A 16,341-nucleotide genomic window follows, 5' to 3' on the forward strand; every position below is an offset into this window, starting at 1 on the left:
CTAACTCCATCACTCTTTTACATTTATTAGTTGGCACTTTACCTGCCCATCTCTTTGGCCACTCTTTACAGTAACAGGCGGACAGTAGGCGCTCAGGTATTTATTTGTTCCAGCAACGAATGAACAAAGGCTCGGGTTGGTTGGGCTTCGGCGACCAGCTGCGTCTGGCAAGGGCTTGCCTTCCTCAGCCAATCACCGCATGGTCCCAAGGCTTCCTAGCCTTCCAGGGCCTCTCTCGGGGCTCTCCTTGCTCCAATCACAAGCAAGGCTTTACTGGACTGGGACCAATGGGTGCCGGCGAGAGGCGGGGCCCGACACGCGCCCGCGGTATAACCGCGCTGCCGGAGCGCGCGCTTCTCTTCGGGCTCCGACGCCGCTGGGGGGCATGGCTGCTTCATCCCTCGTGTCCACGTTGGCCACCCGGCTGCTGCGACCCGCACAGAACTGCTGCCTCCGTCACTGTCCACTCCATTTCTCGGCTGTTCGGTAAGAGAGTCGGGAGCGGGGACGCCGGGGCTCCGGAGGGGCTCCAGAGGGACTCCGACGGACTCCTGAATATCTGCGTCCGGGGCGGCTTGTCCACCGAGAGGACTGGCGGGGCGACGTGGCAGCCGAGCGCGGCTGCGGCCAGTGACCTGGGTGCTCGCCCGGCGCGGTGGGCTGTTACCCGTGCCAGCCTTTCGGGGGGAGCCTTTCTCCCGCGGGCTCGGGGCGTCGATCTGTCCCGGGGCCAGTCCGCTGGCGGGACAGGGTCCCCGGTGCGGAGCAGAGGCACTGGCGCGCTCTGGGGCGCCCAGGAACATGCCGAAGTGGGTGATGCCGAGATCCGTCTCGGTGAAAGCAGAGGAGACGCTTTGGCGCGCGCCGGGAAGGCTTCCGAATGAGCAGCCTCCGGCGACCGTCCCTCCCCGGGACCCTAGCGGCGGCGGGGGTTGGTGCAGTCTGATGAAATCCCCAGCCGCGCCGCTCCGGGTACCGCACTTCCCCGCGGCTCCAGGAGGGGGGTGTGGCTCGCGCCTCCCCACACCCGGCCCTTTCCCTCCCAGGGAATAAATGCTGTGCTGTGATCACCAGGGCCTCGGCTGCTGCCCGCCCGAGAGCTGGTCAATGCCAGGCAGTGTCAATTGCGCTGAGAAATACCTGGGAGGAGCGCTCTGTTTGCGTTTCATAGGGAGGTATTAGCTTTTCCCTGTGGGTTTGGTTTTTTTTCCCCCCAGGACCTCAAACTCTCATTCTTAGACCTAGATTGAAGACTCTCTGGGGTGGCTGGGATTTCTCTCCCTAAATCTGTGCGCTTCTCCATCTTTAGAGCCTTAGCATTGCCAGCGACCTAAGCCTGGTAACGGGCACTGGGCCGTGCCCTACTGTGCGAACTCAGAGGTGATAGAAACTGTTCTTTAATGGAACTCACCTGTCAAGGGGCAGAAGACACGCGTGTCATTTCCTCTCGCTGTAAAAATGTTATTAGAGACATGGCCAGGGAGCTGTAGAAGCACAGAATGCGGATGCATGTGCTCTTGAAAGAAGATTTGGGGGCGGGGACACTCAAGGCTTTTCTTTCTTTCGTTCTTTTTTTTTTTTTTTTAAGGCTTTTCTTGGTCTGAGCCTGACTTGCCTCTCCAGCACCTCTGTTACAGTCTGTTCTCCTCCTCCTTCCTCCCTTCCTGAGTTCTGGCCACATGGGCCTGTGGCTTTTATGATTGAGAAGAGATTTATAAACGTCCTCTAATTTATTACCTACAGAACTGGACCCGTTTGCTTGCTCTCCAGCAACAAATACCCTCCTTTTACTTGCCTTTCTGAATAAACAAATGGACTTCCACATCTCTGAGGGCAATACTCAGTTTGGTATTTATGGTTCCGTTGTATTGCTTTACTGCTGGCATGTAGAATTTATTTAAAAATTATTTTTTATTTTTAAAGAGGCTACATTTATTTCTTTTAGGGGGTTGGTCTGAGAGTTTCACGAACATAAACTCATGGTTAGAGAGAGAGAGAGAACTGTAGTCTAGGAGACAATGGGGTATAGGGAAAAAGGGACTTTGGAGGCAGAGGTTTGCGTTTGTATCTTGTATCTACTGTCCTCAGTTTCCCCTTCTGCATAACAGGGTTATTATAATAGCCCCAAGGTAACTGAGAGTAAATGAATGCAAAAGTCTTAGCAAAATACCTAGCGTTTAATAGATATTAGTTCCATCCTAGTTTGTGTCTGTCCTCATCCATTTCTGGTTTCATTAACCAGTGGATAACAAGAATTCTTTCTAGCCTAGCTGGTTTGGCCTGTGAACTGAAAAGTCCCAGGTTCGATTCCAGTTAAGGGCACATACCCGGGTTGTGGGCTCGATCCCCAGTGGGGGACTTGCAGGAGGCAGCCGATCCATGATTCTCTCTCATCATGGATGTTTCTATCTCTTTCTCCCTCTTCCTTCCTCTCTGAAATCAATAAAAATATATTTTTTTAAAAAAGAATTCTTTCTAAAATAATTTGATCTTGAATTGTAAAATGCACCTGATGTTCATTGGATTTGGAGGAAAATGGAGATGCTACTGACTAGAGTTTTAGTTTTGATTTTGAATAATCCTCGTGACTTCTTTCTAGTTGTTCATAATTTTAACGGAAAATTTTCTAAACACATTGTGAAAGCACTACATTGCGGAATAAGTATTAGCTAATATACTTAATGTACGTTGGGTTTCCCATGGAACTGAGTCTGTATTTCTGTTTATTTTGAGGTATCTGCCCTTTGGCAAAAAAGATGATGGGAAGTTAGGTGATGACTCACTTGCTGGGCTGTCCCACATGCTGCTGAGCTGTGGTATGCAGAGGAGGGCTGAAACAGTTACATTACAAGAAAAAGCATTGTGGCTTTTTGTTTTGGTTCTTGTTATTCTTTGACAGTTTTGTCTTTTTTTTTTAAACAACTTAGCACAACATCCAGAATCTGCCTTTGGGACTTGGAACACGGGTTTGTTCATTCCAGAACCCTGTGTCCTTAACTTCAGTGTATCGTTCTTAGCCCAAATGTGCTGTTACATTCTAAGTTTATTGCTTTCAAAAGGAACTTTTTGATGAAGTGGAAGCTATGTCCTTTTCACAGAATACTTATATATATACCTATACCTTTATCTATATATCTATATTTATATATCCCAACTGCCCTCCCTTGCAGACCTGGTGCCTCCTAATTGCCCTTCCCTGCTGGCCTGATCGCCCATAACTGCCCTCCCCTGCTGGCCATCTTGTGTGTTGGGGTGATGGTCAATTTGCATATTACCACTTTATTATATAGGGTTTGTTTATTTAGCCTGTCAATTTGTGAATGTGCAGGAGGCCATGGCATTAAAAGCCTAGACTCTGGATTGAGACAGAGCTGGGTGTGAGACCCAAGTACTAGCTGTCAGTTACTTAAACCCTCTGAGCTTCAGATTAGTGATGGTAACTGTTTCAGTCGACTTTATACTCCTGCATATGTAGCTGAATACAGATTTCCCACTTTGAATTTGTGCTTCAGATTGCACTTGTTCTCCAGGTTAGGCACCATGTATTTTCATGTAAACTGTAGGTTTTGGGTATTTTCCCCTACGTTATTGGGAAATAATTGACATACACCACTGTATAAGTTTAAGGTGTACACATGGTGGTTTGCTTTGCCTATATTGTGAAATGATTACCAAATAGGTTTAGTTAACATTCATGTCACGTCATGCAGACACAACAAAAAGAAAAAATTTTTTTCTCTTTGTGCCGAGAACTCTTAGTTAGCATCTACTCTCTTAACAGCTTTACTCTATGTCATGCGGCAGTGTTGACTATAATCATGTTGTATACCACATTCCCGGTACTTATTTATATTATAACTGGAAATTTGTTCCTTTTGACCCCTTTCCTACTATGCCCCCTCCTCCTATCCCTCAAAATTTGGGGTATTTCATACTCTTTTGGTAGTCTGATCTTTTTACAAAAACTCAAGCTAGTATTTGGTTTTGTGTCTCTGTTGCCTTCTGCAGAAATGAAGCTGTTGTCATTTCTGGAAGGAAACTTGCCCAGCAGATCAAGCAGGAAGTGCGGCAGGAGGTGGAAGAGTGGGTGGCAGCCGGCAACAAGCGGCCATACCTGAGCGTGGTTCTGGTTGGTGAGAATCCTGCAAGTCATTCCTATGTCCTCAACAAAACCAAGGCTGCTGCCGATGTGGGTAGGTGTCACGCTCGGATCAGACTGCTGTTAAAGTGAGGCTTCTCCGGAGCAAACCCCATTGTCATTTATTACTCTTTTTTTTTTTTTTTTTTTTTTTCTGACTAGAAACACAAGCAGAAGAAGCTAATATGAACAATAGGCAAAACTTTGTCAGAATAGGGTGAATCTATTGGGGAGGCTTATAGGCTAGGATGAAAGGAATATGGTTTATCTTATCTTTGCCTCTGGTTTTAACATTGGACAGGTGGCCTTGAACACACATCTGCTTTTCTTGAGCAATGATAAGAGTATCTGAGGTGTTTGAGCACTTGTGGTTTAAGGCAATAGAGTGGGGGTGGGGCAGTTTGAGGAGACCTCAGTGATGTAGCCTAGGACACAGCATAGAGTTGAAGGAAATGAATAACTCTGACTTCTGGGAAATAGCTTTTGATTTCTTCACCAGTTGGTTCCAAATCCAGTTAAACCTTGCAGTTGAGAAGTGGTTGAAGTTTTGAATGCCGAAGGCATGGGTCTGGGTGGGTGGTGGTCTAGGTCTCGCTGTACCACAGGCTTTGTGTGGGGGTAGACATCTCTGGGTCAGTAGTCTGAGCAGGTGCCCTGTCCTTCTGAAGGGCTGTGAAAGGATTGGCGTGACTGGGCAGTGTTCCTGGACCGTGGGCCCTTGGTATATATATTTTTCGATTGGTGTACTCTATTCTTTATAACTGAAGAATGAGGACTCCTGCCCTTCTCATTGGAAAACCTTTAGAGCAGCGGTTCTCAACCTGTGGGTCGCGACCCCTTTGGGGGTTGAACGACTCTTTCACAGGGGTCACCTAAGACCATCGGAAAACACATATATAATTACATATTGTTTTTGTGATTAATCACTATGCTTTAATTATGTTCAATTTGTAACAATGAAAATACATCCTGCATATCAGATATTTACATTACGACTCATAACTAGCAAAATTACAGTTATGAAGTAGCAACGAAAATAATTTTATGGTTGGGGGTCACCACAACATGAGGACATGTATTAAAGGGTCGCAGCATTAGGCAGGTTGAGAACCACTGCTTTAGAGCCTCTAGAATAGAGCAAGCCATGTTTTCCTAAGACGTTGGGAGGTACCATGCTGCAGGGGGAAACAGGGGCTTTGGAACTGGAAGATTGGTTCCTCCGCTGGCTGGCTTGTTTCAGTTTCGCCGTGCCTCAGTCTCCTGTCTACAAAATGAGGTTGATGAGGATTACATAAATAATATACAGAAAGGTCAAGCTAGCATTCTCTAGTGCAGTGGTCGGCAAACTGCGGCTCTCCAGCCATATGCGGCTCTTTGACCCCTTGAGTGTGGCTCTTCCACAAAATACCGACTTCTGCGCGTGGGCCACGAAGTTTCAATCGCACTGTACATGCGCGCCCACAATTGGTATTTTGTGGAAGAGCCACACTCAAGGGGCCAAAGAGCCGCAGTTTGCCGACCACTGCTCTAGTGTATATATTTGTGATGTTACTGTTTCAGGTTCATTTTGAGCTGATTCGTGCTTTTCAGCTACCAGGGTGGATGTGATAATAAAAACCTCAATGGCAGAAGACTGAGGCAGGCAACATCACATTGCTCATTAAATGCCTCAATATATATATATTTCTAATATATTTTGACTTCAGAGAGGAAGGGAGAGGGAGAGAGATAGAAACACCAACGATGTGAGAGAATCATTGATCAGCTGCCTCCTGCACGCCCCCTACTGGAGACCAAGCCTGCAACCCGGGCATGTGCCCTGACCAGGAATCAAACCCAGGACCCTTCAGTCCGCAGGCTGGCGCTCTATCCACTGAGCCAAACTGGCGAGGGCATGCCTCAATATTTTTTAACTTTGACATTATCTTATAGGAATCAACAGTGAGACAATTGTGAAACCTGCTTCAATTTCAGAGGAAGAACTGTTGAACTTAATCAATAAACTAAATAACGATGATAACGTCGATGGCCTCCTTGTTCAGCTGCCGCTTCCTGGTGAGTTTTGGGCTCCACCATTTAGAAGGATTTCTGAGGAGCGGAGAGGCCTGGCTACTTTATACTGCTGGCCCCTCGTGTGAATCTGACTCCAAGGGGAGGTCAAGTCCAGAGAGTGAATTTTTTATTAGACACGGGGCAGACCTACTCAAGGAGGGGAAGCAGAGTTTCCCTCCCTAAGATGCGGCTTTTTTAAGCTGGTTATTTTCAAGAAACAAAAGACTCAAGGTAAACCTTTGACCTTCCCTCTAACTGCCTAACGGAATTTAGATAGAGGTCCCGTTCCAGGAAGGGAGATAGCATCCCAGGGACGTGAACAGGTATGATAAGCAGAGAGAAGGCTAGCAAGCCCCTTTAATCAAAGTCTTCTCTGTGTCCCATTGTTAAAGGAGGTCCAACCAACATTTATTCACCAAACAGTGGCTTTTCCATGTGAATTACCTTCCAGTCCCCAACCACAACCCCTTTCGCCGTAGCTCAAAATCGTACAGAAGCCTTAACTGCCTGATCTGTCCTGGGTCTCATGTTGTTTTTCTTTCTTTTTCTTTTATGAGAGGAGAGAGAGAGGAAACATCGATCAGTTGTCCTACTTGGTTATGCATTCATTGGTGGATGCTTGTGTGTGCCCTGGCCAGGGATTGGTGCGTTGGGATGACACGCTAACCAACTGAGCTACCCAGCCAGGGCCAGTGTCATATTATGGAATCCCGGGACATACATACATAATAAATTTGGACATTTTCTCCTGTTAATCTATCTTACGTTAATTTGATCATTAGCCCAGCCAGAAGAATCTAGAAAGATAGAAAGAAAAATAATTTTTCCTCTCCCACATCAGAATACCAATTGCTCCATGATTTGACCTTGAGATCTTGATACAAGGAACAGTGCAGGGGAGAGTTATACAAGAGGAATGGGCTTTGATGCTGGCATTTGGCTGTGCTTGCTATGTCCCTTCTGTGCAGATGGAAGAAGGAAATCGTCGAGGCACGTAGAGGCAAGTTGTAGAAAGCAGGTTTGCACGACAAACCAGATAAGCTGGAGGCAAGCAGTAGTAACTATGCAACAGTGACTAAGGCCCCTGGCTTGACCTCTTTTTCAGAGCACATAGATGAGAGGAAGATCTGCAACGCTGTTTCTCCAGACAAGGATGTTGATGGCTTCCATGTAATCAATGTGGGGCGAATGTGTTTGGACCAGTATTCCATGTTACCGGCCACCCCCTGGGGTGTGTGGGAGATCATTAAGCGAACTGGTAGGTCTGTCCCACAATGGTATGTCTGTCAGTATTATGAACGTACTACTTGCAAATGGTAAAAGAGTGAAAACTCCCGCCCATGACCTCTAGTCTGACTCCCCAGAGCCTTTCCAGCAGTCGCCTATGACTGTTTGTTTTTTTAATTTAATTTTATTGTTGACAACATTAAGAGATGTCTCCCATCTTCTCCCTTATTGACCCCCTCCACCCAACCCCCACCCCACCCCAGGCCTTCTCCGTGCTATTGTCTGTGCCTACGACTGTTTTTGCTACTAAATCCAGAAGCCTCAGAGAAGGAAACTTTAGTAGTGTTGGTAGTGCACATTTATATAACATTTTGTAGTTTACAAAATGCTTTCTTTAGCCCTAAAGCGATAGGGCCAATTGACTGAGGCAACCAGCTTGGCGACTTCCTTCATTATTATAATTAGATTCGCATCCTGGGCCATCTGCCTTTTCCTTTGGTGCCCTAAGACAGTCTGGCCTGGCTTTTACATATATTATTTTTAAAAATAATTCTTTATTGTTGAGAGTACTACATATGCCCCGTTTTTTCCCTCATTGACCCCCTCTGTGTGTTTAATAGGCATTCCGACCCTAGGGAAGAATGTGGTTGTAGCTGGAAGGTCCAAAAATGTTGGGATGCCCATTGCAATGTTGCTGCACACAGACGGGGCGCACGAACGTCCTGGAGGTAAGCGAAGCGCTTTCGGAAGAGTGTCTTCTCCCTCACGGAGGCCTTCAGAGGCTGTCCTGTGGACCAAGTGTTCACTGTGTCAAACATCCAGGGAACATTGTCTTTGTTTGCATTTGTTGTAATGTTGTTAACAGATATTTGGGGTATAATCTTTGTAGGAGAAGCTGTACTCAGTGTCACCTGAGAGTTTATTTATATTCATTTATTATGAAACTAGTTCAGAAATGGATAAGCCTCAAAAATTTAAGTTTTATAAGTATAAGCATGGTTGTAGGCAATTAGAAATTTTCAGTGATGGCTTTGATAGCTGGAGTTAAGAGACCATTCTTTTTCAAAGTTAGTATCCTGCTCTGTGTCATTTGGTAGAAAAAAATCTTCGACCATTGCCCAGGATTGACGTAATATGACTCTAATGTGTCATTATGTCAAATTCTGTTCATTTGTTCGAGAAAAAGCCTCAAATCAGAGTTACCATGTGTGATTATCATAATATGAACCTACATGATTACATCAGAAACAATGGCAAAACTAAATATTTCTAGACATCTAGCAAACTTAAAAAATAACCCTTGAGTAATTCTAGGGATATTTTATTTAGGAAAGGTAAAATTCTTGAAAAACTGTTATTAAACAGGCTAAAGAAGAAATCTAGTTATATATGACTCCAAAGATTAGAGCTAGGACTAACTAACAGGTAAAAGTTACAAGAAATTGAGTATTAATTGAAAAAAAAGACAATTGGTTGTCCAGAAAATATGGCACATGAATTAAATCAATTATTTCCTCAGAGATGTTGAATTTCTACAATGGTTTGCCTAGTTGACACCTACTCCAATCCCAGCTCTGATTCAGAAATCAAGACATTTAATTTTAATTCATAGGTGATGCCACTGTTACAATATCACATCGATACACCCCCAAAGAGCAGCTGAAGACACATACCATTCTTGCAGATATTGTGATCTCTGCTGCAGGTAAGACCACCAGGGAAGGGGATGGAAGGACATCAGGAGATGGGCCTCTTGCCTTAGAACTTGCCTGCTTCGCTGCCATTCCACTCATTCTTTTCCTAGGATGCCACCATGAGCTGCCTACAAAATGAGGGAAGAGTTGTGCTTGGTATAGTGGTTTCTGTCATTTCATCATAGACTTGATGGATGAATGTAATTTCTATAGTCTCAAAGGATTTCTATTTACTATATGACGTTTAAATGTTTCCTTGGTTAATGGTTCTTGTAGGTATTTATAAAACAAGCTAACTAGTTCTTCCAGGTCTCTTAAAATTGAAATTAGATAAGAATCTGACAGGCAACCCTAGCTCGTTTGGCTTAGTGGATAGAGCATCAGCCTGCAGACTGGAGGGTCCCGGGTTCGATTCCAGTCAAGGGCACATGCTCAGGTTGCAGGCTCAATCCCCAGTAGGTGTACAGGAGGCAACCAATCAATGATTCTCTCTCATCATTGATGTTTCTATCTCTATCTCTCTCTTCCTTCCTCTCTGAAATCAATAAAAATATTTAAAAAATAATAATAGCCGTAACCGGTTTGGATCAGTGGATAGAGCGTCGGCCTGCGGACTGAAGGGTCCCAGGTTCGATTCTGGTCAAGGGCATGTACCTTGGTTGCGGGGACATCCCCAGTAGGGGGTGTGCAGGAGGCAGCTGATCGATGTTTCTCTCTCATCAATGTTTCTAACTCTTTATCCCTCTTCCTTCCTCTCTTTAATAAAATCAATAAAATATATTTTAAAAAAATAATAAAAATTTTAAAAAAGATTCTGACAGGTGTTTTCAGATGTTTCAGTAAGGTGATCGATCATTCCTGTCTCCACTTCCCCAGGCATTCCAAATTTGATCACAGCAGATATGATCAAGGAAGGAGCAGCCGTCATTGATGTGGGAATAAATAGAATTCAGGATCCTATCACTGCTAAACCCAAGTTGGTTGGAGATGTGGATTTTGAAGGTAAATAGTATACTTTAAAAAAATATATAAAATCAGTAAATACTACCATTAATGGACATTTAGGACTAATCATTTACTTTTTCTTATAAGTTTTAAACTTGTGTTACTCTGGTAATACCATTTAAAAGGCTTTCAACAAGAATTAAGAGAAATGTTTTTTCAAGTTATAGACATTCTAGAATTATTTTAGTTGTTTATGTCATAAAATTATGGACAGTAGGTATAAACTTTTCAGGGAATTGTTTTTCCTTACGGTTATTTCATAATTAAAACAACTTTAAGACTTTTAACAAGTCTGAAAATTTAATGAAGTGATTTCCCTAAACCACTGAGTCTCCTAAAAAGTGTTACAGATTTCTCGTTTTAAGAGGGGATCCCAGACCTGGAATGTTAAAAAAATCCAGGAAAAAGCCATGTTCTTGTAAATTTGGCACTTACTAGTACTGTAGACATCTCCTTTCAGTTCTTAAGACCCAAGCCTAGGTAACCAAGTGTTTTTTCTTTAAGATTGAGTTAAAGACCTGGCCAGGTGCTCACCAGTTGGTTAGAGCCATGGTCGCCAACCTTTCGGACCTCACGGATCACCAGTGGTCCACGGACCACCGGTTGGTGACCACTGGGTTAGAGCATAGTCCCGATACACCAAAGTTGCAGGTTCAATTTCTGGTCAGGGCACATACAAGAAGCAACCAGTGAATGCATAAATGAGTGGAACAACAAATACATGTTTCTCTGTCTCTCCCCCTTCCTCTCTCTCTCAAATCAATTTAAAAAGATTGGATTAAAAAAATCTTGCTTCTTTCCAGAAAATTGCTTTGCTTGGTATTTTGGGCAAACAGTATGAATAAATATAGTATATAAATAAAGTAAAATTAAGAAAATGTTGTAGGCAGGTATTAATTGAGGTAATGTTTATGGTAGACCTCCCCTACAGTCAACCTACTGTTTCTTTTTAAGTAGATTTAATATGGATGAAAGTGTGGCTGGTAGATTATAGGTGATGCAGATGTATAAATATTCCTTGAACAACTTTGCTTAATATGTGCCTGTTATTTTGTTAGTATGTTCAAAGGCCTTTACTCTTGAGTAATTAGATGTGATTTTTATGAGTTTGAGGTTTATGAAGGTGCTTATGTATATTATTGCTTTTTTCCCCCCAATGCTTCCATGATATGTTAAAATACATACATGTCCTTTGTCATGATTAAAGCAGTCTGCTGTCTTGTTTCTTCTATATAGAAGTCCGGAAAAAAGCCGGTTACATCACTCCAGTCCCTGGGGGTGTTGGTCCCATGACAGTGGCGATGCTAATGAAGAATACCATTATCGCTGCAAAAAAGGTGCTGAGGCTTGAAGAGCAGGTGGTACTGAAGTCTAAAGAGCTTGGAGTGGCAACTAATTAACTAGTGTGTCTTCTGGGTCATGAACAGTACTCCAAGCCAGTTCAAGAGGCAAAACAGGCCAATAGAAATGCAGCATCTCTTATTTATTCTACTGACATGGTTTTAAACAGTGCTTTGTATTTATTGAAAGCTTAAGTGGGTGGATGCTTGTGCACATAGCTCTCCCCAGTACCTCACCAGGGATCGTGCCATTATCATGCTGGGTCATGTGATCTGGCCATAAGAAGAGCCATTAGCCTGGTGATTGCATGGGGGACACTCCCATTGAGAAGGGCTGCTTTACTTTGTCGGACCACTTCAGTTACAAATTGCCTTTTCCAGGATTGCATTTCCCAAGTGCTATTCCAATATGAGTTGATACTCACTTTAGGTTCCAAACCTTTTGAGCTCAACTGGTCAAACCAAAGGAAAAATGTTGCTAGAGAAAATTAGGGAAAAGGTACAAAAGAAGAAATGATAGTAATTTGAGTAGGAAAAATTTACCCTAATTTTATATTGACTGATAACCAGAAGAAAAGCTACCTGTTAATAGTGCCCTGTCATTTTAAAGCTTAGTTAGTCGTTGGGAAAATGTCTGTGTGCTATTAGCCTTTATTTTATGTGTGTTGCCATTCATGAGGTCCGCTTTTGGTTTTCTGGGATCGAAAGGCTTATTTTATAAATAATTCATGTGTATTGTCATATTTGGCTTTTCCTATATCCTTAAACTTTATTGTTAATTTTTTTGTACTGTTGGGGAAGTCTGTATGGTTTCTTTAGTAGATCTTGAAACCTATTTTTGAAAAACAAAACTTGGGCTTGATAATCATTAGGGCATTTGTATACATATGTAACTGCCTTTTCCACCAAAGAATTGTCGGCCTGCTGCCTGCTTTCTCTGATGCACCTATTGGCTTTCCCCGATAGGTTTTTGAGAGCTTGAGTTAATATTGAATTTAATCAGACTTTCTGATTAAGTTTTTTGTTTTATTTTGTTTTTTAAATAAAACACTCTGACTAGTATGAAACGAGTTTCTGAAATACTGTACCTAATTGCTACGGTATTGTCTTAGTTGTGACCTAACCATAGTTAAGTTTTCTCATTGGATGTAATTGATCTAGCTATTTCTATAAGTGGTAACACCACTCCTGTGCCTTAAACAAAGTGGTTTAAAGAACCGTGGAGAAACCAGCCTAGTCCATTTAATCTTACATCCAACAGGTGTGCCAAGCCAGGATCTTAATCGGTAAGATTCATTTAAGTGGTTAATGTTGTTCTGAGTATTTTCTAAACCATGCATTCAGTTTACACCTTGTTCAGTTTACAAAGAACTTGATGTGCTTCCCAAGTTTCTCCTCTCTCTCTCTCTCTCTCTCTTTCTCTCTCTCTCTGTGAATTTTTGTAATTGATGACAGATTGGAAGGTATTGCACATTTGGAGGCTAGGATAGGTCCCACCAGGACTGGGAATTCTGGTCCTGCTCCAGGCAGCTTGAGGCAGACGGAGAAAGGAGAACAATGGGGAGTTGACCTATTCCCTCCTGTTCCTCTGCCAGCTGCCTTTATTCTTTTGATGATTTTCGGGAGATGAAAGAAGATGCTGGTTTGTTAGAGATGTTTTTTGTAAGTGAGTAGCTAGTGTCCATAAGCCATGCCTGCTGACTCACCTACATTATTAAACATGGAGCAAGATGAGCAGACAGGATTACATTTTATTGAACTGCAGTTACAAGCGGAAAAATGTACTGACCTGCATGGAGAAGTAACATGTCAACCTGTTAAAAGCTATCAACATTAAAATGTTCATGTATATACAACATATAAATGACATATGAGGTGAAAATTACAGTGATCAGTTTACAGAACAAAATTAACATTGTGGTTTTTCAGTTTGTTTGATGAATCAAGCACAGTTACTCCTGAATCCATAACATTTCTACAGTTCAATTTGGATGAAGTGCTATTGAAAATCAGCCAAGTTTTAACAGTGAAATGTTAAGGGTAGGTTGTTAGCTCCCCCAGGAAAGGAACAGGTAAAGAATTTATACTTAAACTCAGGTAATGGTTCTAGATTAGTGAGCAGCTAAGTAATTCAGCTGCTATCAGAAGTAACAGAGGTTTAGAGCTTTACCTCTTGGCAGTATCCCGTGGAAGGGAGCTCTGAGACTTAATTTAATAAACAATTGAGAGCTTTCTGTGGACCAGTCACTGTACTAGGCTTTAGGAATTACAGAGACATTTAACTGTTCTGTTGACTCAAGTTGTCAACAATCTAGTGTCATTTGTCTAAAAAATAGGAAGGAATAAAGAAAAAGCACCTACATTTGTCATCTTGAATAAATGTAGTAACAAATCAAAGTGATTTACTCAAGATCCAAATCCCAGTTGTTTTATGTCGGATGCATTGTGGCTATTAGGCACATAGTAGTAGTTAAGGGAAAACATGGTTGGTGTTTGCTAACCATGGATTAAAGATAAAGACTGATCTTGTTCCTTGAGGAAAGGATTTGCTTCATTAACAATGGGTTTCAATCCACCCAACTTGCTTCCAATCATTCCTTTAAAGCATTGGTTTCATATTACAGTTACACTCTTCCAAAATTTGACATCAGCTCTGCCTAACTGCAATGTTCATGGGAATGGGAGTTTGACTTTGGGAATCAGGAAGGTCCTACCCTCATGTCCAGAAATTTGACTCTGGGCATGAAAAACCAGTGATGTTAATTCAAAGGATCATTGTGTTGATTTAACGTGGTTTGAGGTTTTACTCTAACAAGAACTTTTATTTTAAAAATATTTATGCATTCAAGTGTGTTGGTTCTTTCATTAACAGACTTTTCAGTCACACTTCTGTGCTGGAGCAAGGCCCATAATGCAGACAGTTCAAGCTTTTGTATGATCCTTAGCAAATGGAATGAGATGGAGTGGAAAGAGAGGACTTTTAAGTGTTTCCTAGTATGCAAAATTGCAAGATGAATTTTCCAGCCTTGCTCTACTGAAGTGCGGGTATTTTAATAGTTCTTTCAAAATCATCTAGACACTTTAAAATCTAACCTTTAAAAAAATTCTCAACTGTTAATTTATTTTCAATAAAAATGGACTATTGCACCTTTAACCACAGTTTTGGGAGGTAAGCATTTTTTTTTTTAAATTTCAAAAGAAATGTTATAATTTCTATGCTGACCTGTATTTAAAAATAATGTATAACATATGTTGCTTTCGTTATTGCATAACTACAAAGGAAGGGGAGATTTTGCACCTCAGTAGTACTTTTCATCGACGGATTCCCAGTTTTTCATCAGCTGGAATAATGACTCTGTTTGGTAAATAAGGAAACGGGCTTTGAGAAGTTCAGGGTTGTGGCCCAGACCCTCACGATGAAGACTAAACCATGCCCTCCCTCTGCCCCGTCTCTGGGGACGCTGTGGCCTCCTAGAGGGAGGTCTCGCCGACAGCGTCTCTTCCGTACATGTCCATGTCTGTGAAGTCACAGTCTGACTCCATCTCTATCTTCACCTGTGGCACCATGAACACTGGCCTCTGAGAGTAGTTGAAAGCAGGTGAAGCTGGACAGGAAATTTTGAAGTGCAAGGTGATGCTGAACGAGAAAAAGGGGAGCATGGTTTATCTAGTGTTGGGTGTTTTTCGTGCGATCCCCCAGAGCAGGGCTCTAATGCAAGTAGTTCTGTCTTTTCTTATGAAATCTGAACACATCACAGCCACTAGCAGTATCCTATCTGCTTGGCCTTCAGCTGTAGACATTACTATTCTTGCCCTGTTTCAACCTATTCATATTGCTGCCAAAGTGAACCGTCTGGATCACAAATCTGTCTATGGTTCCTCACTTAAATTTTTCCGTGGTTTTCCAGTTCAAAACGTAGCATCCGAGCACCTTAGCACACGGACTCCTATGCTCACCCTCCTGTTTACTTGTAGTTTGACGGCTCCATTCTTCCCTGCGTTCTTTGGCCTGAGTGTGTGTGTGTGTGTTTTCCAATGGCATTTCTGGTCTGTTCTCGTGCCTGGAATGCCCTTTTTTCTCTCTTCCTCACTCTGTCTCTAGTGCAGTGGTTCTCAGCCTTGGCTGCACATTAGAATCACCTGGGAATCATTTTAAAATCCTGATTTCTGGGCCTCATCCTCCGGAAATTCTGTTTCTTTGTTACTAATGTTGTGGCCCCACCCCATAACAAAGAAACAGAATTTCCGGAGGATGAGGCCCAGAAATCAGGATTTTAAAAAGATTCCCAGGTGATTCTAATGTGCAGCCAAGGTTGAGAACCACTGCTCTAGTGGCTAGTGGACTCCAGGTGCTCCAGGTAAGGCAAATCGGCCCTTACACCGTTACTCCATTGTTCTTGGCACAAGGTGCTGGGTGTCCCTGTCCACATGCCTTTCTGTATCCCCAGGGTGTAAGCATCCTGCCTGGTAGCTTATGATGCTAACCTTTGTTAAATTAGATCATGTTGCTGAGCCTTTTTCTTCATTGAAACGGAATCCTGCTACTTCGTGGTCTCTGCCTTCACAGATGCGGTAAAACACCAGTGTGGTTGGGAGGTGCCACTGCCAGTACCAAATCTGTCCCGTGCTTTGTATAATTTAACAGCGTTTTTGAAATGCCCTATCTTGGTCCAAATTTTCTCTCCACTGACTGAACTCGGGGCAATTAGAGATTCAATTTAGTGTAGGCTAAAGTGAAAGCAAATCAGGGTGGACAGATTGCTCTCCTAACACGTTTATATGTAAAGGTCAGCGGCTAAGGGTAGAAGGGCCTGGGTTGGGGAGGTGGGTGAGACGGCAGGCGGAGATGTGCTTGGGCATGTGACACTCCTGGGCTGGGCCAGCC

The 16,341-nt window shown here is 42.9% G+C and overlaps 2 protein-coding genes across 4 annotated transcripts in view; one reads left to right on the top strand and one right to left on the bottom strand.

Moving 5' to 3' along the window:
* Positions 1-385: 385 nt before the first annotated feature.
* On the top strand, positions 386-14,612 carry MTHFD2 (methylenetetrahydrofolate dehydrogenase (NADP+ dependent) 2, methenyltetrahydrofolate cyclohydrolase). Its single transcript, XM_070429508.1, has 8 exons — positions 386-486; positions 4,009-4,193; positions 6,071-6,193; positions 7,296-7,448; positions 8,038-8,145; positions 9,030-9,122; positions 9,988-10,113; positions 11,353-14,612. Exons 1-8 carry the CDS (start codon positions 386-388, stop codon positions 11,514-11,516), a joined length of 1,053 nt encoding a protein of 350 aa, XP_070285609.1. The 3' UTR covers positions 11,517-14,612.
* The window catches only part of SLC4A5 (solute carrier family 4 member 5), a 73,979-nt gene continuing 70,837 nt past the window's right edge, over positions 13,200-16,341 (bottom strand). For 2 of the 3 annotated variants that reach the window (XM_070429504.1, XM_070429506.1), the window contains exon 25: positions 15,008-15,093. Coding sequence is in view for 1 of the 3 variants with exons in the window: in XM_070429507.1 (XP_070285608.1) it covers positions 14,928-15,093 (166 nt within the window). In the remaining 2 variants the exon portion in view is untranslated. Of the gene's footprint in view, positions 15,094-16,341 lie in introns of all 3 variants that reach the window. The other variant, XM_070429507.1, reaches the window with a different exon arrangement.

The sequence above is a fragment of the Myotis yumanensis genome, unplaced genomic scaffold, assembly GCF_028538775.1.
Source record: "Myotis yumanensis isolate MYYU_CA2020_CCGP unplaced genomic scaffold, mMyoYum1.0.hap1 SCAF_11, whole genome shotgun sequence".
NCBI lineage: Eukaryota > Metazoa > Chordata > Mammalia > Chiroptera > Vespertilionidae > Myotis > Myotis yumanensis.

Coding starts and splice junctions, on each gene's coding strand:
- MTHFD2 (XM_070429508.1), top strand. CDS start 386: ATGGCTGCTTCATCCCTCGTGTCCACGTTGGCCACCCGGCTGCTGCGA. Junction 4,194..6,070: donor CAAGGCTGCTGCCGATGTGG/GTAGGTGTCACG, acceptor ATTATCTTATAG/GAATCAACAGTGAGACAATT. Junction 9,123..9,987: donor TATTGTGATCTCTGCTGCAG/GTAAGACCACCA, acceptor CCACTTCCCCAG/GCATTCCAAATTTGATCACA.